The sequence below is a fragment of the Gymnodraco acuticeps genome, unplaced genomic scaffold (genome assembly GCF_902827175.1).
Source record: "Gymnodraco acuticeps unplaced genomic scaffold, fGymAcu1.1, whole genome shotgun sequence".
Classification (NCBI taxonomy): Eukaryota; Metazoa; Chordata; class Actinopteri; order Perciformes; family Bathydraconidae; genus Gymnodraco; species Gymnodraco acuticeps.
In genome coordinates, this window is record NW_022989768.1 from 2858302 (window position 1) to 2882503 (window position 24202).

The 24202-nt window shown below is 40.4% G+C and overlaps 1 protein-coding gene across 1 annotated transcript in view; it reads left to right on the plus strand.

Moving 5' to 3' along the window:
* rasa3 (RAS p21 protein activator 3) overlaps positions 1 to 24202 on the plus strand; it is a 43783-nt gene that overhangs the window by 14484 nt on the left and 5097 nt on the right. The window contains exons 2-24 of the mRNA XM_034219396.1: positions 3100 to 3217; positions 4585 to 4688; positions 5765 to 5859; positions 8935 to 9011; positions 12628 to 12708; positions 12827 to 12899; positions 14314 to 14387; positions 14479 to 14583; positions 16439 to 16595; positions 16687 to 16835; positions 17109 to 17223; positions 17357 to 17431; positions 17688 to 17796; positions 18269 to 18375; positions 18598 to 18675; positions 18826 to 18903; positions 19114 to 19187; positions 20367 to 20428; positions 22670 to 22774; positions 23343 to 23425; positions 23539 to 23747; positions 23824 to 23927; positions 24016 to 24199. Coding sequence (XP_034075287.1) covers positions 3100 to 3217; positions 4585 to 4688; positions 5765 to 5859; positions 8935 to 9011; positions 12628 to 12708; positions 12827 to 12899; positions 14314 to 14387; positions 14479 to 14583; positions 16439 to 16595; positions 16687 to 16835; positions 17109 to 17223; positions 17357 to 17431; positions 17688 to 17796; positions 18269 to 18375; positions 18598 to 18675; positions 18826 to 18903; positions 19114 to 19187; positions 20367 to 20428; positions 22670 to 22774; positions 23343 to 23425; positions 23539 to 23747; positions 23824 to 23927; positions 24016 to 24199 — 2416 coding nt within the window. The remainder of the gene's footprint in view (positions 1 to 3099; positions 3218 to 4584; positions 4689 to 5764; positions 5860 to 8934; positions 9012 to 12627; positions 12709 to 12826; positions 12900 to 14313; positions 14388 to 14478; positions 14584 to 16438; positions 16596 to 16686; positions 16836 to 17108; positions 17224 to 17356; positions 17432 to 17687; positions 17797 to 18268; positions 18376 to 18597; positions 18676 to 18825; positions 18904 to 19113; positions 19188 to 20366; positions 20429 to 22669; positions 22775 to 23342; positions 23426 to 23538; positions 23748 to 23823; positions 23928 to 24015; positions 24200 to 24202) is intronic.

Below are 24202 nucleotides of genomic sequence, written 5' to 3' on the forward strand. Positions count from 1 at the left end.
TTGAAATTGTTTTGTATGCTTGTTGGCTGTCTTGCTGGGAGTTAGATGGCTGTTTGATATCAGTTTTTTAATTACTGACTTTATCCGTCAGTTTATACACACTGATGCCAATTGACAATATCTGGTCTGTAACCCTAGGAGGTTGCACTTGGATCCACCTACGCAGCAAACGTTTCACCTGCATTACCATACATCAATTAAACAGTGAGCAAATTGACAACATCTAGATGTTCATTGTGATGGATTACTTATCTCAGGCAAGTTTCAAGTCTCTGCAAGTTGATTTTATGTCATATAGGCTTGAGTATAAACCTCTGGCTGCTGGAAAAACACAAAGAAATCCACACATCAATCTAAGAAAGGTTGGAAAAAGGTCAGCAGCAGTAATATACAAATTATACAGTTGCAAAAAAGGTGCATACGATATGTCAAACTGCTTGAACTGTCATTAGATTTGGAATAGTACGTAAGATGATGCTTAAAATATATAAATGGTGTGTTTTTGGCTTTCCAGTTGCTGCAATTTTGGCACAGAGATTTAAGTTGACGCTGTGAGTTGAGTCTTTAAGCACACACAAAAACAAACACACACACTGCTGAGAAAGCTGTGGTAATCCCATGATGTTTTGATTACTAGGAGTGCTTGGATGCTGCAAACTATCAGAGAGACCTCAGGTCATGAGTGAGAGCTGGATGAAAACAGAGATTGGAGAACAGTCTGGAGCAGGAGAGGTGAAAGAAGAGGATTACAGGAGGAAGATTCAATTAACAATAGGAATATGGGAGGATAGGAGGAGACAGGAGGGAGATGTAATAACAATATGAGGTGAAGGGATAAAGAAGGAGATAAGAGAGCGATGCGTCATCTCTCACACGTAAACACAGACAGCGTAGGTCAGATTCTGAAACAACATATCAAAGCAGTGGAGCACGTGTTGTGTCTTACAGCTCAGGTGTCTTTCTGATTTATGAATGAATGTTGTTATTGTAAAATAGTTGTGTAATGATCCCCGTTCTGTATGAATCAGCCTCCAGAGATGCAGCCATACCACTGTGTTGTGTTACTAACCCCACAGAGAGACACTGAATAACCTCGGTTTTATTTATCCTCTGTGTAGAGTTATGGACCAAAGGTAGAGATGAACCAACTACTTTTGTCCCCGGACATTTGTCACTCTTATTGCCAATCTAACTTATGTATTTGACAAAGAAGTAAACAACAACACATTGAGCTAAATAGATACTCCTGACATTATTTCGACAAATCCTATGAAATTAACCACAGGTGATTTACAAAAATACAACGTGTCATTGCATGTTAGTGTGTACTTCATGACTAGTGTGATTGCTCACATCCTTTTTCTTCCTCCTGCTTTGCATTATTTCAACACCAACTCTTATTCTCAAAATGGATTTTTTGATAAGATTGAGTTCTCGTGAAATCCTAAACCTAGTTTGTAGAGCTGAATGGATGCAATGTTCAGTATGTCCTTACATTACATTTATAATATATACAATTTTGAGGTGACAAAACATAAGTTTTACTAATTGTTGGACTCGATAGTGCACATTCAGCAGGCAGTCTTATGATACAATTGTCACCTACTCAAACACCATGCCATGCTCAAAGTCACTACATCTTGTGTAGAAGCTTTACTACTATACTATATATAGTATAGTTGAATAACTAGTTACCTTGTGTAACAACATAAACCTTTTTCTTTGAAAAAACTCTAGAAATCCTTATTGGCAGTTTTTTTTGTGCAATATAAGTTTTAGATTTTCACTTTATTTCTTACTGTTTTATTCTAAAGCGCTTGTTACCAAAGTGACGGTTATATTCCAACATAAATACAAGGAGTCAACAAATGACATTTCTCTTAAACCTCACCTTTTAAGGCCTTTAAACATTCTTATAATAAAACTATTTAAGAAGGAAAAAACACAAATAGACCTTGTTTATTTTGTATTGGGTTGAATCCAAAAATGTTGGCATCCACTGTAGGATTGCATTTAAAAGAGAACGTTTCAGCTTGCAAACAGTAGCACTCTGTCGCAGACTCATGCTGACATTGTGAAGAAGTTGCTCCTTTAAGGCCAGAGATAACAATGGCAGCATCAGATTCACGTACAGATAATGGAGCTAACAATGACAAAGTTGCACTAATGCACGTGTAACTATAGACCGCAGAGTCCTGTGGGTCCTTAGGGGGAGAGAAACACAACCTGTGAACAGATTACTTAGTAACAGGGAGCCACATGGCTTTATAAAGGAGATGGTATTGCTCCTGAGGGACTGGAGCACTGTGTGTGTGTGTGTGTGTGTGTGTGTGTGTGTGTGTGTGTGTGTGTGTGTGTGTGTGATGTGTGTGTGTGTGTGTGTGTGTGTGTGTGTGGTGTGTGTGTGTGTGTGTGTGTGTGTGTGTGTGTGTGTGGTGTGTGTGTGTGTGTGTGTGGTGTGTGTGGTGTGTGTGTGTGTGTGTGTGTGTGTGTGTGTGTGTGTGTGTGTGTGTGTGTGTGTGTGTGCTGTGTGTGTGTGTGTGTGTGTGTGTGTGTGTGTGTGTGTGTGTGTGTGTGTGTGTGTGTGTGTGTGTGTGTGTGTGTGTGTGTGTGTGTGTGTGTGTGTGTGTGTCGTGTCTTGGTGGCTGGTGTGACCACATTCTTTTAAAAGGGAGTGCTATCTGTCACCGATGTCTGATGAGCAGATTTTCTCTGGCAGGATTCAGGAAATGTCCCACACAGATTCTATTAATCACAGATCTGATAACATATACAGACTGACACATAAACATTTAAGCGCACATATGTTGTTTTTTAATGGTTCGTCTGTTTCTGAGAGCATGGCTTACTGTGTGTGTTTCCGGTATTTAGGTATAGTCACCTTTGCAGAGTTAAGCTCGTTATGCGTGAAGTCAGATTACTCAAAGCTCAAACAGGTGTGAACTTACATAATGCTATGTCTCTTTAAACGTGGCGTGCTTTTAGGGTTCTTAAATAAGTAATCACTTACAGCAGTGTGCCTGAATAAACACATTGTTACTGCTTACAACAGCGTTCCTCAGTGAACTGTTCTCTCTCTCCTCCCCTTGCTTTGTGCAGGAGAAGCAAAAAACATCCCTCCATACCCTGGACCAAACAGGATGAGAGACTGCTACTGCACCGTCAACCTGGACCAAGAAGAGGTGTTCAGGACCAAGATCATTGAGAAGTCCCTTTGGTACGTTGAGGGGCCCTCCACCCTTATTTGTGTGTCATTCTTTCCATCTGTGTACAGAAACGTGCAAACATGAATGTCAAATTATATCCACTTCCTCCTCGTTCAAAACTCAAGGTTGAGACACTATACAAACGTAAACACAAATAGTAAATCCCTGCCTTCATGAATTTGAAGAAAACATTGACTTTAAATGTTATCACAACTATTATAATATAAGTATTTAAAGATAACTTTACTATTCGTGTCCCTCAAATAAATGCATTTTATATCAATAATTTTTCTTACTCTGTGTCATGGTGTGTTGTTATATACAAAGCTGAACTTATAAGTAGGGGAAATTAGATTATATAACGTAAGAGAAAAGCTAGTGTAAATGTATCACAAAAGGAATTTATTTACAAAGCTTTCAAAACATATAACCTAATTCACCCAGATGCTTTGCAGATACTGCGTAATGTACCACAGTTTAACTTACAGATCATGGGTTGCTGAATAGATTACGGTCCCCTTCCTTCCACTTTGATTACACAGCCCCAAGCTTTCACATTTTTCATCCGGCTGATGAGGAAACGAGTACAATTATTTCGACACACATGGTAGCCTGAATGAAACTTAATAGGTTTGTTTATAAATGCAGTCATGCCTGCCTATACATCCATCCGCCACCCCACCACCCCCCCTCTCTGTGTGTCTTTTTGTCTGCTGAGTTACAGAAGAAGTCAGTAATTGTTAGCAGCGGCCCTGAGGGCTCCGCTCACGAGACTCACATTGCTGTAATGTCTCTATGGCTGGTTTAGGTGAGGCAGAGCCTGGTGGAGGATGTACCTTCCAGCCAGTCTTCACAAACAGGAGTATTGTTGTAGACCACATGACTCATGCCAAGATGTAAATGCATGGGATCTTTATTTGTTGACGTGGACAAAATCAATCATCTTTGGGCAAGAATGACAAAAGAAGTATGTCTGTGATGTTTGCATGAAGGCAATTTTTCTGACCAGGATACCCATAGTAAGAACACACTGAAAATCATTCTGGGAAGGAAAGGAAGTGTTTGAATATTAACCAATTAATGAATTGTTGATTGAATGAGTAAACGCTTGAGATAAAGAGGTCAGTCACACAAAGATTATTATACCTTAACTAGCTGGTTGGACAAAGGCATCTCCTTGTTTCACAGAAATGTATCCTATATTCTTGTCCTTATTGACACACTCCGCCAACCTATGTTTTCAAGAGATCTTCCAGACATAACTCCCTCTTTTTTCTGGATAACTAAATATGTAATAATGTGTTTGTGCTAAAACATGCTCAAACAAACCAGAGGAGTCTCTAATCACAGTTTGCCTCGTCTTTGCTTTGACCTGCAGCCCATTCTACGGCGAGGACTTTTACTGTGAGATCCCGCGCAGCTTCAGACACCTCTCCTTCTACATCTTCGACAGGGATGTCTTCAGGAGGGACTCCAGTATCGGTAAGTAAACAGAACTAGTTACACTGTTGTGTTATAAATGACAGTATACAATAAACAGAAATAAGGTAACAATACGTTTAATAAATATTGAATCCTTTGAGTCTTTTCTCAAGAACAACGTTTTGAGGATTAGCTGTGTTTCTATGTTATGTATGACTGTAAGTAACCTCCGCTTTCAATTTCCAATTAATAGATGAAACACTTCAACTTTTATCCAGGAAAAGAGTAATTTATATATCGTTAATACATTTGAGTAGTTACCTGTTTCACATTATCAAACATGGAGATCCCAAGGTCTGAAGATTTAACATCTAATTTTCAAATGAGCCGTGTGTATTTGTCAAATACAGATTAGCTTTATATCACTTGGCCAATCAAACTTGAGAATCACAACAACCATAAGCACAATTACACAAAATATGTTTTACTTAGAGTTGCGAGAGGTTACATACTAATGTTGTTACCCACAGACATAGCTAGTTGTTCCCAGTCTTTATGCTAAGCTAAGCTAACCTGTTCTGGCAGATGCCTCATATTAAACAGACAGATATGAGATTGGTATCGATCTTCTCATTAAACAAATAGTCATCTTTCACACATTGTTTAATGATTTATTTTAGATCCCTTAAAGCACCACTGTGTCGGTGTGTGTGTGAGAGAGGATGACTATCAGTGTCATTGGGTGTGTCAGTGTGCCGATGTGTGTATGTGACCACAAACCACTAACTGAAAAATCTGTCTCAGGGTGGGATTTGTATCATCAACAGCCCCTGTTAATGTGTGTGTGTTTACTTGTGGGTGTGTTCGTAAGTGTTGTAAACAGAAAAGTACCGTGTTAGTTTCAGGGTAGAGTTGACAGGGTCATTTCCAGGCCACTGACAGAGTGTGAGCACCAGGTGCCTACACGTATTAAAGAGAGACTGGAGTGTGGATTGACAGCGTGTGAGCAGGTGTGTGGGTGTTTGAGTGTTTGTTGAAGCTTGCATCTGAGCACGTAGGTGGTATTTCTTTTTTTCGAAAAATTACTTTTTTTTTTGAACTCATCTGTTTTTGCCTGTTTGTCAATGTGTGTGTAGGCAAGGTAGCAGTGAAGAAAGAAGACCTGCAGAAATATCACGGCAAAGACACCTGGTTCCAGCTCCAACCTGTCAGCGCTGACTCAGAAGTGCAGGTCAGCACAGAGGGAAAACACACACACACACACACACACACACACACACACACATGCACACACCAGCATTTTAAAGCACTATCCCCTGATCTTCTATTATTCTTATCTTGCAGATCCTCTTGTTCTTTTGTTTCTCAGTTTCTTCACTGAAACCACTTGACACGTATTGGTCTGGTTTCTCTTTGGTGTCCTTTTGATACTCAAAGCTGGCATTGAATACTTGCTCACATAGAAATCTTTTTCACTTAGTCTTGATTTCTTTGAAGGTTTTGGTGTAAATTCTGAATAGATTCCTTTGGCGGATTGAGCAAAGCTTTTATTTGGGACATGGTTTTATGAGGGAGGACTTTTTTGTAATGAAGTTTCACTAGATTTATTCCATCAGTACAAGCAGAAAGTCACAAGTCCCATTTTGCTCATTACCTTAAATGGTGTTAAGCTGCTATTATTGAAACTTGGTGTGTCCTCTAGAACGAAAACCATCAGAGAATGTGGATTTTGATTGGTGGTAACATAACATCGATCAGGAGAATGGATTGACTTATATTGTTGTAATGGTGGAACAAGTGCCTGTGAACATTTACATTACAATGATTTATCATGTAGCTGTTGTAGCATGCTACAGGTTATTAAATCCAATGTTATGTAATTAACTAGCAATCTTGTATTTGTTTATCATGGCCTGTATTTGAATACTCTCATATGGTAAATTGCAGTATGTCACTCTTAAAAGAGCAATCAACACACATCACATCACATTCTATCTAAAAAAGTTATACGCATTAAATACACCCTTGCTCATTTCATTACAGTAAGGGGTCTTGCCTAAACAATCCTGCAGTATTCGGTCTTGTATGAACAGAAGCTTCTGGAGCTGTATGTTAGCTAATGTTAGCAAGCTTTGGATTAATATTGTTTAATAGATAGCAACTTTACTAAATTGATTAGCTGACATTATGACCTCACTATACTTAGTCTACAATCACATTATACATTTTCATTTTAACCCTAACTGTAATTTGTGGCCACAATAGTTTAGGTTCAGCAAAAGTAACATGAACTTGCTTTGAAATTACAAAATGTTGGTTTATTTAAAGGAAAGGTTTACATAGACAAACATGTTGTCCCTTAAACAAAAGTATGATAAAATTATTTTCGTTTCAAACGATACCAAGCCATAGACAATTGTCCTATTCAGTATGTGCATTGATGTGTGATGATGAGTGTGTCTGCATTTTAATGTTTGAAGCAAGGCAGAACCCAAACAAACACAGCGTGTGTGCACCAAAAACATCTAAGCCTGCAGGGTCAAAGTCACCTGGCTCTCAGTTTATACTCTAGATCCGTCTACCTCCATCCCAGCTCTGTTTGTGCTCAGCTGGTGAGAGAGTGAACACACAGGTTTAATCGGAAACATAATGTTTTCCACATTCTCAATTCTCATTAGTGAAGCTGTGAAATAAAAGCCAACAGTGTGTGTTTGGGTCACAGGTTGTTTTTTAGATGTTCTGTAGTGGAATAATGACATCACTGGTTCTGGTTTAATGGCGTTAAAAGGAGACCATTTTTTTGGTAATTTTGAGAGACAGTCTTCCTGACTGTAATGTTTACATTTGATCTCAATGTTTGCATTTTTGTCTTTTTTCCACTCACAGCTCTGTTTATGTTAATCCAATGCACAACCAAATAGACACATGTTTTTTGTAGAAAATCTGCTCAAGCTAATTTAGTAGCCTTTTATGGTTGACATTTGTTTTTCCTGCCAAGCAGTTAACACATCTCATTTGTTGTTATCACCAAGTTGTAAACAAGCTAGGAAGTACATGTATTATTAAATGCATTAATGTGACCAAATCTGTCATTTTTCTACAACCATTGAGTTATCTGTGAATCGTTCAATCTTCTAGTGATCCAGTCTGGAGCTGTTGCATTTTGCCTCACTTGTCTTACATGCATATTGAAAATGTGCAAGATCTTCTTCTATTCTGTGTTCAGCAGTCTAACACACATGCATGTATACACACATTCATGCATGCACGCACACACCCAGCACATAGTACCACACACACACACACAGTGTGAGACACAGTGAACAGTAACATCTGCAGACAGATGGGTGTGAGCAGCCCTGGAGCAGGGATCTGAAACAGAGACACATTCATCCGAGGAGCCGGGGAGAGGAAGGATGTGTGAGAGATTGAGAGAAAAGAGAGAAAGCGAGGGAGATGGATCAAATGAAGTAGGAAGATAGAGTGTCTCTTTTCTCTTTTCAATAGAGGACACATTGTTTGGCCTGTGCGCACATGTGTAAGTGCGTGTGTTTGTTCCTTCAGCTTGAATCGGCCAAAAAGAGCAACGCCTGTGAGTTTGCATACTGATGCTGTTAATTAAAGGAGCTTTTCTAGACAGCTGCACCACTACACTGTCATTATGTCATTAATCCAATCACTTCAGAGGGAAAATAACTTAAGCATGACGCTCAGCCTCGCAGTTATTTACATACAGTGTCTCTGTTGGCGGAGGAATGCCTCTTTATTCATGATTGTGTATGTTTTTGTTTTGTACTGGGATTTATCGAGGAATAATTATTGTTGAATGTATTTTGGGCTTTCCTTGGATCAGATCTTCTCTAAAACAGTTTTAACCATTTAGAATAAAGATAGAGTATATCATTAAATATGTATATTGCGATACATTTGGAATTTCTATGTTTGGCACTTAGATCCTAGAGCAGAGCACCTGGACTCGTGTCCAATGAAAACAAGGGATTTCCAATAATGTGTTTTCAGAGATAGTTTAACATGTTTTTATTGGTTGAGAGATACATGATTGAACCTGTTTCATTATTCATTATATGATTATGGATTGTCACCAAACCAGTTTAACTTACATTGGTTAAGGTTGCATGTTGTCTGCAGAAATATGTCTTGTATCCAACTCCATTTCACATTTACACAAACACATTGATGAGTGCATAGGTTTGTCACCTGTCTCTGGGCCGTGCTGAAGTGTTCATAAGACCTCTGCAGAACATTGAACATTTAAAGTGACTATTTGTGTGTTTGTGTGTTGCAGGGAAAAGTACACTTGGAGCTGCGTCTGAGTGAAGTCATCACTGACAGTGGAGCCATCAACCATAAACTAGCCACACGGTGGGACTGCAAACACACACACACATTGTAATTTCCTGAGAAAAATGCACATTTTCTGTAGAAGGGTATTTCATAGCTTTATAACACTTCCAAGTCAGTACATCCTGTGTGTCATGTCCACAGTAACTGTGACCTCTCTGCATCCATTGCTCTTGTCTTAAATATCTTGAATCAAACTGTTAAACTCAGAGTATGTATCCCGCTGATTGGTGATCCTCTCATTTATCCCTGTAGCCCTTTGATGATAAAATGTCATTTAATGACCACATTCCTGCAAAAACTGCAGACAAAACATTACCATCAGCGGCATCTGTACTTTGTGTTTAGCGCTAATTAGCAAGTGATAGCATGTTGGAAACAGACTAAACTAAAGTGGTGAACATGGTTTTATGTTGATAGATATGCTGCGGAGGTCATGGACTCATAAATCTGCCCCTACTAAATGGTTTCAGTGTGCGTGTTGCTATGTATTAAATGTTATTGCACACACATGTGATTTTTGATCTTCAGTGTTTGCAGGGGATCAATGATGATGATATGCTTATCTGGATGGATTAGTGTGTGTGTGTGTGTGTGTGTGTGTGTGTGTGTGTGTGTGTGTGTGTGTGTGTGTGTGTGTGTGTGTGTGTGTGTGTGTGTGTGTGTGTGTGTGTGTGTGTGTGTGTGTGTGTGTGTGTGTGTGTGTGTGTGGTGTGTGTGTGTGTGTTGTGTGTGGTGTGTGTGTGTGTGTGTGTGTGTGTGTTGTGTGTGTGTGTTGTGTGTGTGTGTGTGTGTGTGTGTGTGTGTGTGTGTGTGTGTGTGTGTGTGTGTGTGTTGTGTGTGTGTGTGTGTGTGTGGTGTGTGTGTGTGTGTGTGTGTGTGTGTGTGTGTTGTGTGTGTGTGTGTGTGTGTGTGTGTGTGTGTGTGTGTGTGTGTGTGTGTGTGTGTGTGTTTGTGTGTGTGTTGTGTGTGTGTGTTCTCCAGCTCTTCTTTTGCAGCATGCAGCAGTAAAGTCTGATGATGAGCCAGCATGGCCCTGTTCCCAGAGCGCATATTGGTTAAGGAGCTTAGAGCAGGAGGTCATCTAGTCAGATTTCTCTAGAAAGACACGTGTGAGAGAGAGAGAGAGAGGAGAGAGAGAGAGAGAGAGAGAGAGAGAGAGAGGAGAAGCATGTTTTATTGCAAAGTATACTTTGTTTAGTGTTGTTTACACTAAAATGCATTCATCTTAAAATGTGCTTAAGAGTACAATACATAAAATACTAAATAACAAAAACAAAAGAGAAAAATACACAACATGCATACAAATACAAGAATACAAATTAACCAACCTTTAAAAAAAAAAAAGTCAAAATAATTTAAATAATATATAAAAATTATTTCACTCTCAAGTTCATATTCCTACTGATAATGACCTTTAACTTTATAATAACACAATTGATGTGGAAGAACCTGAGCAATTGTCTTTTTTCATTCCACACATCCTTTTTCATTTTTGAAACACTACCTAAATAACCCACAATGTAACCCGACCACCGACAGTTGTTTCGGAGATTTGGCTGGTTCTTCACTCAACACTTCCTTATTTTTCATATTCAAACTTGTAGTTTTCAGCTACTCAAGGGGACATGATGTGAGGCAATGTATCAGAGTTCAGAGAGCTCCCTCTTGGCCACAATAAGCTTTATCCATTTGTGGATAGTAATTGCAAAGGACCTTCATTGAGCTCTTTGGTAACTACCGATAGCTACAGAGAAAAGCGCTAACCTCTTTCCTTTGGCTGTAGATACATCTCCCATGTGCTGTTAATCCAATCTTCATATTCTCTGGTTTATAGATAACCAATCTAAACACAGGAGGTGTAGGTATTATCTATTGCTATCAGGCAAAACGTGTTCATGCCACTCCAATTAATATGTTGAATGTAGGTTTCTAACTTGTTATTGAGCATGTTTACAATATAGCTTCGAGTCACTTTAAAACATCTAAATACTTCCTCCAATATTTAAAAATACTGACAGACAGAAGAATAGGTCATTTTGTAACCGTGAATTACATCTGGAAACAAGAAACATGTTTTACCTAAACATACTATTTACTGTTCTGATTTATGTTTAATTTCACTTATTTGTAAGAGTGCACCCCTCAGTGACACAAACTCATCATAACATCTGCTTTTATTGTGTGTGGTTTGGGCCCTATGAGGTCATTCATTTCCCTCTTACTTGAGTCAAAATGTTTTTGATAGCTTACGTGGGTGCAGAATAGAAACACATTAACCTAAAATTAGTAACGTGGGCTAAAGACAACAAAGTCTGCTTCACCACCGCTGTCTGGCCTGTCAGAGCTCACAGTGGTGATGAGAGAGAAAGGGGGGGGGGGGGGGCTGGAGAGTAGGCCAAGCAGGGGTTATATAAACAAGCTTATTGGACAGGAAGCGCTCTGGCATTAGTGATGCTTAACCCAGCCCTCTCCTTATTCCTTGTTAGGAACCTGTGTGTGGGTGTGCATCAGCAGCGTGGTGCAAGCTGTTGCTTGTGTAGTCAGTTCAGCTGGGGGCAGTGCATTGATTTGGTGTGTGTAATTCATCATACGGTGGGAGCGGGGGTGTGAGTAGTTGTGCATCACCCTGGCACATAGGAAGTGATTCACCCCGCTGGTGTCCTGGTCTGTTTGGGTGCTAATCCCCTTACAGCATGATGTCATCCATCACAGGAACGCATGGATGTCACCCTAATTCTCTACTTTTATCTGTTTTTCAATCAGCACGTGAAAACCCGTTTTCTGAGGGATGTGGATTTTTTTGAATAAAGGCTATACATTCAGACACTGATGATCCTCTATTCAGTGTAATCGTCACTTTACAGTGTGACAGTGAAATATCTGTTTTCCCACCGGTCTTCCTAAGAATCTGCTATTCCTTTTCAGAAAACACCATATTAGAACTTTATGTTTTCTGTATGCGTACGTTGTACTACATTAAGGGTGTGAAGACAGTGGCAAATTAAAAGCTTAAGTAGCATATTGTTTAAATTGTAATGTATGGTTGTGCAGAAATCTTAAAATGCAGGAATCTATGGATGTCATTTAGAAAAAGTCATTTCTGCAGAACCAGAGAGAAAAACGTTATGCTGCTTTTCTTTTTTTGTTGATCAGGGATGTTTGAATCCTATTCTGGAAACACATTGAGGATTACATCCTACCTGAACTGAGGATATGGTCTCAGCTTTTTATTTGAGTTTCTCTTTGGCCTCTCTCAAGTGGTGTTTGTGCTGTGTGTGTAGTTGCTGGATCACACTGGATTTACAGTTGGCACAACTCACCGCCAACAGCTCAAAGGGAATTACTTCCATCTCTTTTCATCTGCCCTTCTCTCAGCATCGGCCTTTCTTACACACACACAGACACACCTCATATTGACGCAGGGGACCATTTTCACTTGCTGGGAAAACTCTCAGAGAGCTATATACTTGGTCCCAAATGTATTAACAAGACTCCCAGCGTGGGAGGGAACTAGAGTGTGAATGGACCAGATGTTTTATGTCTGTGAAAAGGGGGCGGTTTAATGAGTTGCCTGATATGATATGATGTACATAAATGTGTGTTTCATTCATGGTTTGTGTGTGTGTTTCCACAGAGTGTTGGAGTGCCAAGGTCTTCCTATCGTTAACGGCCAATGTGATCCGTACGCTGCTGTGTCCTTACTCGGCCCTTCAAGGTAAGATCTCTCACATGATTAGATGTCATTTTACCGTACTCAACTTTGTTTATCACACGTTTGATTTCTAATAAACATGTGTTTTTGTGATCTCCATCTGCCTCTCTTTATCTCTCAGGTCGGAAGCCAAGAAGACCAAAGTGAAGAGGAAAACCAACAACCCACAGTTTGACGAGGTTTTCTATTTTGAGGTAAATATTTTGGTGTGATTTGTTTAACAGCAACTTCACGTCAGTGTAAAGATGTGTCTTTATGTTGGGTATCAATCCAAGTAGAGGTATAGTGAGGGTTAAAACAATTATGTGAAAGCTGGAATATACAACCATATTTCATTGTTGAGTTATTTTTATATAATTCTAGCACAGTCCCATCCAACTTCAGAGGTCGAAATTACCAGCATAGGTGGGAAATACACCGGTGTTGATGTACAGAGCCTTCAATAACCACCAAACAGACCAAAAAAGGAATGAATATAACCAGGACTGGTCGAGTCATTTTGGTAAAACTAGGTACAAGTTAAGCAAAAAAAATTTGAAAATCAGACATCTCAAATAAACATATATATTGTGTAGGTTTTTTAACCATGCCAGGTTTTAGGTTAAAAAAGTTAACTGGAAACACTGCATAATAGTTTTGTGTGATATATATATATATATATCACACAAAACTATTATGCAGTGTTTAGAGTTCCATATATATATATATATATATAGTTTGTCTTTGTTAAAAATCTCACAATTCATATTTCTATCATTAGTCAATATATATATATATGTCTTGTACACACATAGACACACTTACAATCTCCATTTCATGTCATTATTTTTAAATGGTTCAAATGAATGTGATAAAAGTTGAAATTATAAGAAAAAGCTACTGGAAAAACATAAAGTCATGCAGTCTTTCACTGAATGTGTAAAAGCGTGTCAATGTTCACATTTGATCATATTCATGAGTTTATTTATTTTTTTGCACACACACCCTCCCTGTCACACTGCCCCCGTTAACCCTCGCTCCCCAGCTACACTGCTCTGACATTTTTGTGTCGCTCCTCCCTATGGCCCCTGCTGCAGCGCTGGAAGACAGCAGGACAAGAGTATGATTGATTCGGACAAACCACCAAACAATCTAGCCCATTTATTTCTATCCGACAAGACTGTCTCATTTATTCCCGACCACCACAGGAACAGGACTCATACCCTGCAGAGCATTCTGCCCGCGGACCCCTTTCAGGCCCTGTCCTCACGCAAACAGAGACCATCTATCATGCTTCTGTCATGTGGTTGTCCCTGTTTTTAATTGTTTCAAATTGTATCTTCTCATTGCTCCATACTAACATAGACACTGCCACATTCTGATCTCTGATGGCTCCCATGTGGATCCAAATCTGTCAGATAGTGAGTTTAGAGTTTGATTTGGGCCATTTTTAAATATGTTTTTCAACTAATAATTTCAATCAAAATTAACAACTAGATTTGTCAAAAGTGATCCTCTCATTTGAGAAGCTAAAACCCATGACTGAAACAATACTGTATGTGCTTTCACCAGCTTGGTTTTTTGGTATACAATGTGACTTCTAATCGTTTACTCTGTCTCCATTTCTAGGTGACACGGCCATTAAGCTACACAAAGCGTCAATTTGATGTAGAAGAAGAGGATGTTGACAAGTTGGCACTAAGGTAAGCCATTGGCAGCCTTAAGGGGATTTGAATAGTTTGGTTTGTTAAAAAGTTTTCCATGTTTAAATTGTACCCTTTGGTTTGTGTTCAGGGTGGATCTGTGGAACGCCAGCAACCTGAAATTCGGGGATGAGTTCCTGGGGGGGGTGCGAGTTCCTCTGCGCGCGCTGGGTCAGGCTGGGGTCCACGACGCATGGTGAGAGGAGCATCACACACACACACACACACACACACACACACACACACACACACACACACACACACGTTACATCGTCACATACACACACTCTGTCAATCATTTTGGTGTGTTTTATGGTTTTGTTCCACTATACCCTGCTGGGGCTGGGTGTGTTTGATTCAATGATCATTGTCCATTGACTTTCTGGGTATGTGTTGCTACAGCAACAGCAGAGCTGTAGTATCAACACGGACAACAGTCCTTTTTTAAAAGTTTTTAATTAACCAGGATCAGTGAAGGCTTTTTAACAAATAGCTGATCCAACAGACTGTTTTTGTATTTCATTTATTTTGAATAACTAAAGCCTCCATTGGTTGTGGGAGCATTTTGTTGGAAATGTTAACAAGGAGAATGAACATTGAGTAGTCAGTGCAGTCCGTAACAGAAAGGAACAACATATAAAGAGAATATATTTAGCAATTGTCTATATCTATGTGACAGTTAGACCTGCTTTATCTTGTTCTTTTCGGCAAAGCTCTTAGTCTTAACACTGCATTAACACATGATGGCCTTTTTAAAATGAGAAGGTGAACAGTTGCCTGTTAGCAAATCCAGTTAACACTGGGTGTGACCCTAGATAACAACCTGTCCTTCACTGCAAACATCGCTGCTACAACCCGCTGCTGCAGATACACGCTTTACAACATCAGGAAGATACGTCCCCAGCTGACTCAGAAAGCGACGCAGGTTCTGGTCCAGGCTCTCGTCATCTCACGCCTAGACTACTGTAACTCCCTCCTGGCTGGTCTACCTGCATGTGCCATCCGACCTCTGCAGCTCATCCAGAATGCAGTGGCTCGTTTGGTCTTCAACCTTCCTAAATTTTCCCACACCACTCCGCTCCTCCGCTCCCTTCACTGGCTTCCGGTAACTGCTAGAATCCACTTCAAGACACTGGTACTTGCTTACCATGCTGCGAATGGATCTGGCCCTTCGTACATCCAGGACATGGTTAAACCGTACACCCCAGCGCGTGCACTCCGCTCTGCATCAGCCAAACGACTCGCTGCACCCTCGCTGCGAGGGGGACCCAAGTTCCCATCAGCAAAAACACGTGGGTTTGCTATCCTGGCTCCAAGATGGTGGAATGAGCTCCCCATTGACATCAGGACAGCAGATAGCTTGCACATCTTCCGGTGCAAACTGAAAACTCATCTCTTTCGACTCCACTTCGAGCGATAGATTTATTAACGAAGCACTTATATACTAATAAAGGACTGGCTTATCTATAGCCAGTTGAGTAGCACTTGAAATGTTTGGCTCTATGAAACCTGATGTACTTATATGATTCTGTTTTCCTCAAGGTTGTGTCTTCCTGGTCGAATCTACTTATTGTAAGTCGCTTTGGATAAAAGCGTCAGCTAAATGTAATGTAATGTAATGTAATGTAACACGGAAACACATTAGCCTTCACTTGGAGTTCCCCAACAAATGTAATTACAATATTCATTCTCGTAGCTCAGATTTGTTCTCCATCAACTGTTTAGGGACATATCTGCTGGAAGTGAGAGTGAACCACAACAATTGGGTTGGTTGCCTGAAAACCAAAACATTAAGACAATACCATTTAAAGATGCTTAAAAGATCTGTAGAGCTGACTGAAACTTCAGAGTTGTGTAGTACTTCTTAGTGGTGTTTTTTGCGACTACCAACACCTTTTACCCCATTTTTATCATTGCTTATAGAACATTTTGGATTTGCTTAGCTTGCTATGTGTTAGCACTATTTAAATAAGACAATTGTCTCCCATCCATCACAATCCCACCAGTGAGCAGAACTGTTGGTCTGATCTTTTGTATGTTTTCTCCTTCAGGTACTTTCTTCAGCCCAGGGAGAACGGAGGGAAGTCGGTGAAGGTGGAAGAGCTTGGCTCTCTGCGTCTAAACATCGTTTACACCGAGGACCACGTGTTCCCCTCCGAACACTACTCCCCCCTCAGAGATCTGCTGCTGCACTCCGCTAATGTACAGGTGTGTGTATACGAGTGTCTCCGGTTTCCTGCAGCATCTTCACACCTCACTGTTTGAATGGCACATGTTGACTCTGCTCCTCTCTGTCCAGCCTGTATCGTCGTCCACAGCTCACACTCTGGGGGAGGTGTGTCGAGAGAAACAAGAAGCCGCCATTCCCCTCGTGCGTCTGTTTCTTCACTACGGCAAGATTGTGCCTTTCATCAGCGCCATCGCTCACGCTGAAGTCAACCGCACACAGTAAGTGTCCCTGAATCAATGCTCAACAATGACTACTTATAACATTTACAATTAAGTTCATAAAGTTATACCTGACAGTCCAGCTGTGCATCCGTCTCATCCTTTATTATAGATTAAACAACTCTTAGTTTAAGTTTGCTCTTTTTTGTGCTCCTCATCCTGATTGTTCTCTCTTATATTGTTTAAAGGTCTCTTCCCTTTATATATGTATCGTTTTTTTACTAAGCTGCTGTTTTGATTTGTATGGAAAAAACACCCTGTCTCTCTGCGTAGGGATCCTAACACAATTTTCCGGGGAAACTCGTTGACATCCAAGTGCATTGATGAGACCATGAAGCTGGCAGGAATGCATTATCTGCAAGTCACGCTCAGACCAATCATAGACGAGGTATGACACTGCCAATCTTACTCTTATTTCTTGATTTCATTCATGTCACAAATCTTTCTCTGTAGCACCTCTTAGAATATTTTGCTTAATCAGTCATCAATGGATATATCACTACTTTTGTAAATCTTCACAGATCTGCGCAGAACACAAACCCTGTGAAATCGACCCGGTCAAGCTCAAAGAGTCGGAGAACCTGGATACTAACAGGGTAAGAAGATGTGTGTGTGTGTGTGTGTGTGTGTGTGTGTGTGTGTGTGTGTGTGGTGTGTGTGTGTGTGTGTGTGTGTGTGTGTGTGTGTGTTGTGTGTGTGTGTGTGTGTGTGTGTGTGTGCTGTGTGTGTGTGTGTGTGTGTGTGTGTGTGTGTGTGTGTGTGTGTGTGTGTGTGTGTGTGTGTGTGTGTGTGTGTGTGGTGTGTGTGTGTGTGTGTGTGATCTGACATATCTGCCCTGCCCCCCGTCTCCAGGAAAACCTTCACCACTATGTGGACCGTATCTTCAACGTTATCACCACATCAGGCGTTCGCTGTCCCACTGTCATGTGTGATATCTTCTTTCTCTTGAGAGAGTTCCGCTGCCACCCCGTTTCCAAGGTAACTCTGCCTGCTAATGGCCCATAAGAGATATAGGACAGAAAATAGGTGCTATTAAGAGACAGATAATATACAATAAAGAACATCATGTGCAGTATGTTTAAGGACACTCTCTGTTTTTCTGCTATTTGTGTCAAACCTGAAAACACTTAAGCCTCCCACACATTCAGTTTGGTTATACAGTATGTGCAGTATGGAGTATTCTACCCTGTGCTGCCCCCTGTTGGCCATCACAGGGATCTGCAGTTTAGCACGAGGAACATGCTGTTGTGATACAACATCTATTGTTGGTTAATTATAAGCTAACAAAAATAACTTATTTTGTATTGAATTGAGACATCTCATTGAATAAAGTTGACTTTTTTATTGCAGATGTACTATACATATCGTGTCTTGGGTATATTTTGAGCAAGTACAGTGTGTGTGATAAATCCCTGTTTCTTTCTTCTGTCTAGTTGACCAAGATGTCCGATACACAGCAGTAAGCAGTTTTATTTTCCTGCGTTTCTTTGCTCCGGCCATCCTCTCCCCCAACTTGTTCCATCTACGGCCGCACCATCCAGTGAGTCTGATATAAAATAACACACATACTGTACATGAAACCTAAATCTGCAGATATACCTCTTTTAGTTGTCCTAACATTTTCTTTAAATTCTTTTTTTTCCTGTGAAGCTCAAAGTTTGTATTGACTTTGAAGACATCTCTTTGTTTTTCTGGCCCATCCAGTGTTTTTTTTATGATGAACTCAAGTGTGAAATTCTCAAGATCTGATTTGTCTCCCTAGGATCCCGCCACCTCTCGAACCCTAACCCTCATCTCCAAGACGATCCAGACCCTGGGAAGTCTTGCCAAGTCTAAATCTGTACGTTTCTCTGAGTAAAGTGTATTTTCCTTTTTTCACTCCTGTAACTGAACTAGGCTTCATTTGTATTACTGTCTAAAAAATGAAATTGAAATGTACTAATCTTCCTCTCATTGTCTCTTTCTTTCCCTGCCTCTAATTCCTTTCAAGGCCAATTTCAAAGAGTCTTACATGGCCGCATTTTACGAGTACTTCAATGAGCAGAAATATGCGGACGCTGTGAAGAATGTGAGTGTTCGACTTCCTCCCTTGTTTCATGCAATAAATCTCCAGCACTTTGTAGACTCATGAAATATTCTCTTTGTCTTGTATGTCAGATAAAGATATGCCGGCTCAGTTTAGACATTTGGAAGAACAGTACAATTTGCATGAAATGGAGCCAAAGTTAGTACCAGAGTAATCATGTTGTTATATGATATCCTTTACTTTCCTACTCAGTTCCTGGACCTGATCTCCACCTCTGGCAAATGGGATCAGAAGAGTATTGAGACTCCAATCATGCTCAAAGAGGGGTGAGTAGCAAACATATTAATAAACCAAGATTCATGGAAAGTAACGGCCCAAAAACAAAATATACAAACAGCTATCACAATATCGCTTAGGAGTCCTTTATTTGTGATATTGGAATAATTTAGAGAGTTTATGAAGCAGTAATTTAGGATGTTGTAATTGTATTACAACTGTATTATGAACTGTGGCTATTTCCTTTTCACTGCTAATTAAGCAGCTTTAATTTTTTTATTTTCACCATCCTATTAAGGTTCTCCTGGCACTTTTATAGCTTTAAAGAGTTAGGTTGACAATTAATGCTTCAAGAAAGAATAGTTCAACATTTTGTGAAATATTCACTATATAGCAGGAATTCGATAATACCCACATGTCTGTATGTTGTCTGTATGTAGCTATGGCAGGCACAAGGGTAATTTATGACACACATTTTGTATTCTTTGTTTAAATAGTGCCAAAACCAAAGTGTAAAATTGGTTACAGTACCCTCTGTGTTATGAGGTGATTTAAGCCATTTACTTGACTGACCTGAAACCAGTATATGTGGTGTGTCTGCCATTGGCCTGGCAACTGTTCAGAAGAAAGAGGAAATAGTCTGGCACATAATCTCCTAAACTGCAGATTTTCACTTTGACAGTTTTGACAAACTAGATAGTTATCAGTGAACTTGAATTCCTTATTGTAAGTCGTTTTGGATAAAGGCGCAACCCTGTTGCTGCTTGTACAACTGAATTTCCCCATGGGGATTAATAAAGGTCCATCTTATCTTATCTTAAATGCCATGTAATGTAATGCTGGCAACTGGAAACCTAACCCACACTAGCTGTTTCCAGTCTCTATGCTGAGCAAACATAGCTGGATGATATCTGTCAGTACATACGAGAGATTGGTGTCAATCTTATCTTCCAATTCCATACGAATATTTCCCAAATTGTCAAATCACTCCTCAGGTATATTTTACCTTCACATATTGGATCCCTCATGCTCCTATTCATGACCAAAGTGAACAGTTACAGTATAGACAAACCCTTGGCTGTAAACTCCTCCAACAACACATGGGTGGTTGTTTTGATTATATTTCTAATGAGGGTGTAAAGGGAAGGAGAGTTTCCAGTTGACAGTAGGTGTGCCGGGCCTCTTTATCAACATCCTCCACCCTCTTTTGTTTCTGCTACCGGGCATAGGAGTGTAAAACTCACTATAAAGAGGATTGATGGGAAAGGGTCAAAAAGCACGAAGGGCAGGTAAGAAGCTTCTCAATATAAAGGCTTTGCCCTTGTGACCCCCTGTGTTTGCACTGTAACCCCCCCCCCCCCCCAGACCAAGCCGGCCGTGTTCTCTCCCGCCCCGACATCATACGCTGCTGTAGATGCTGCTGCACTTTACTTTATATCTGGCCTGTAAGCAACTCTCTGTCACACTGTTTGACACTGGGTGATGGATTTGAGTCTGTCTGCATTACAATGGCAGTGGACTGGTGCGTTCAGTGACTGTATGAAGTAAAGTGTTAACCTTAAAGCCTTCAGCCATCACTAGTGCTGGTAGCCCACCTCCATCCTTGACGTGCCAGACATGCTTGATGTGATGGTGACAGCAGGGGTTGGTTGCTGTACAAACATTTCTGGGATCTCATATCTGCCCGCATCCTGACCGTTTATACCTTTTGTCCAGACTGTGACCATATCGCTGCCATAACAACTTTTTTTTACAAAAGCATGCATGCAGATCCATGGTATAGCGCTCAATTGAGTCTGTACTAGTAGTGACGTTTTGCGCATACCATTATTAGCTTTATACTGGAAATGTCACTGGTCAATATTATACTGTATGTTCATGGAAGCTTTATCATCTATTTTTTCAGTCTTTTTCCTATTGCTACCATACACATAGAGTTCCTGGTACTCTCTAGATGTGAAACCAGCAGCTTAGTAGTTGAAAAGTCTTCCTGTTTGACACTTGTAACTTTGGTGTTTCCTATTCCATGTATGCAATGGCCCTCAAACTTTTAAAGGTCCCATGACATGGCCATTTCTACTGATCATAATTCCATTGTTGAGGTCTACTAGAATAGATTTACATTGTTCAATATTCTAAACTCACATTGGTTTCTCATACAGCATCTCTGTATAGTATGTGTATTCACTCTCTGTCTAACACGGCTTGTTGGAGCTCCTGACCCCCCCCCCTCCCCTCCCCTCCCCTCCCTATGAGCCCAGTGTGCTCTGATTGGTCAGCTCGCCCACTCTGTTCTGATGAGTCCACCACCGTTACAGCTGGACATCAGTGTTTATGTGTTACAATGGCATTTGTTAGCAACCCAAAAAAATGACACCAGTAAGGACAAACAGATGAGAATGCTGCGTGGGTCTGGGTGCCGTGTTGGCGGGGCTCGCTGCTCCGCCCTTTGAGGCTCGAGGAGCGGACAGTGTGAGCTGGATTACTGGTGTCGTTTCCTGGTTGCTGCGAGACAGCAAGACACTGTGGAACTCAGCCTGAGCACACACAAAGCTTGTGAGAGTGTGTGTCTGCGGAAATCCGCAGAGCCGCGGCTGAGAAAAGATAAGGCTGAGTGAGTGTGTGTTACGTCACTATGACCCTTACGTCACTACGACCAGGAAGAAAAAAACGTAAAAAGAAAAATCTCCAGCGAGGCGTTCTGGGGCAGCATAGACAGGAATTTTCTGTGTTAGAGTTGTACTCGCTACAGGGAGTACTTTGAGGGTTTCTGACTTTGCAGACCGTTTACATGCAGAAAAAAGCCTTATAACACACAAGGGGACGGGTAATAACCAGAAAAGCATGACATGGGACCTTTCAATAAATTACAAATCCTGGTGTTTTCTTTCCCTTAAAGACCATACTGGTTGTTTTACATGTTTTAGCCTAATACCAACAAATAGTGTATAGCCTAATCAGATCTAACATCTGATTATTTATTTTTTGAAATGCCTTAATCACTCTATTAATAAAACAGTTGCAGATTATCTTTTCAAGTCTATGCAAGTTAATGTGTTATAAGGTACTGAAAGAAAATGGTAGCCAGTAGCTGTTTGTATGGAAACATATTAAAATGTGCGTTATTATTTGGTAAAAAATATTAGTACACAATTTGTAGGTAACGGGGTAAAACATGCAAAGACACAGGGATCTTTGATTTGCTGACCAATCTCCTTTTTGACTCAGACTATTAAAAGTGTTCAAAATGATTTACAGTGACTGCAAGCATGTATACTGAATGATGAATGTAAACCGCACAGGATTCCTTTAAAAATAATGAAATGGTGGTAACACGTTTTTCATGCAAAGTCATTCATTTATATTCTAATCCATCAAGGTACTGCACTATTTTAGCACTTAAGACATGTCTATATATAGGATGCATCGTGCCAGATTAATAACAATATTGTGATATATTTTTTATTTCTGTGAACCATGAGCTCATCTGTCAAGTCTTTCATTGGTATGTTTCTCACTCATTTTCCTCAGATTTATGATAAAAGGGCACAAGGGAGGAACCGGTTCGGAATGAAGAACTTCAAGAAGAGATGGTTTCGCCTCACCAACCACGAGTTTACCTACCACAAGACGAAAGGTGAGAATCTGCTGAATGTACAGTTTGAACAAAATGTGCGTTTAACACATGTGGTGAAGATTAGGTTACTGCAGGAAATACATTTGTGCTGCATACAAACAAGGTCAGGCCAAAACACTCACACATGCTGTTTCCTAAATCCTACACTACATAAAAGCAGAAAAAGAGGTTATAAGAAAGTGATGAAATCAAGTTTACTCAAATTAGTCAGTGTACAGCACAACTTAAAAAAAAAAAAACACATTTTATTGTGCTTTTGATAAACACTGTTTAGAATTTGGCAGATTAACAAAGCATCTATTTGTATTACTTCAAGTTAATCAATGTAATTATCACACAGCAAAATCTGTATATTTGTTACTCTCTAATGCTGGTTTATTTCTATTTTTAGATGTTTATCATTTTAGAATTGTTTATTTCTACTATTTATTTATTATGTGCAATGCCTTGGTTTGTTTTATGCTGCTGCAACGAAAAAAAATCCCAAATTGAGATTAAGTACATTTTATCTTATTTTACATCCTTTACTTTTTTTTCATGTCTGATGTATATTTCCTTTTATGTCCAGGTGAGGGTGCTCTGTGCAGCATTCCCATAGAGAACATTCTGGCTGTAGAGAGGCTCGAGGAGGAGTCTTTCAAGATGAAAAATGTAAGGACCACACACAGCCATGACATCTCTGGAGCTTTGCGCATTTGGCCCAAATCATTCCTACATGTTTTTAGGTTCTTTCCTCACTTGCTGTCCCTTTTTCCCTCCTCCAGATGTTCCAGGTTATTCAGCCAGAACGGGCGCTCTACATCCAGGCCAACAATTGCGTAGAAGCACGAGACTGGATCGACATCCTGACCAAAGTCAGCCAGTGTAACCGCAAACGCCTGAGCACCTACCATCCTTCAGCTTACCTCAACGGCCACTGGCTCTGCTGCAAGCTGTCTGCAGACACAGCGCCCGGGTGTACGCCCTGCACCGGGTATGTAAAGCATCCAGCATCGTGCTCCTTTCCTGTGTTTCCATGCTCTCATCCTCCTGTATGCATCTGTTTTCAGAGGCCTTCCAGCAAACATCCAGCTGGATGTAGATGGAGACAGGGAGACGGAGAGGATTTACTCCCTATTCAGCACATACATGACCAAACTGATCAAGATGCAAGGTCAGTAGATGATTCAGCGTTTTTAAGTGTTTGTGAGTAGGTTGCATATTTTCCATATTCATCCTCACTCTGCTGTCTTCCCCTGCAGAGGCCTGCGGCAGTAAGTCTGTGTACGACGGGCCCGAACTGGAGGAGTACTCCACCTTTGTCATCGATGACCCTCAGGAGACATACAAAACTCTGAAACTGATTGTTTCAGCCGTGCAGACGTTGGAGCAGCAGCACACCAAGTACAAACGCGACAAGTTCAAGAAGACAAAGATAGGAAGCCAGTA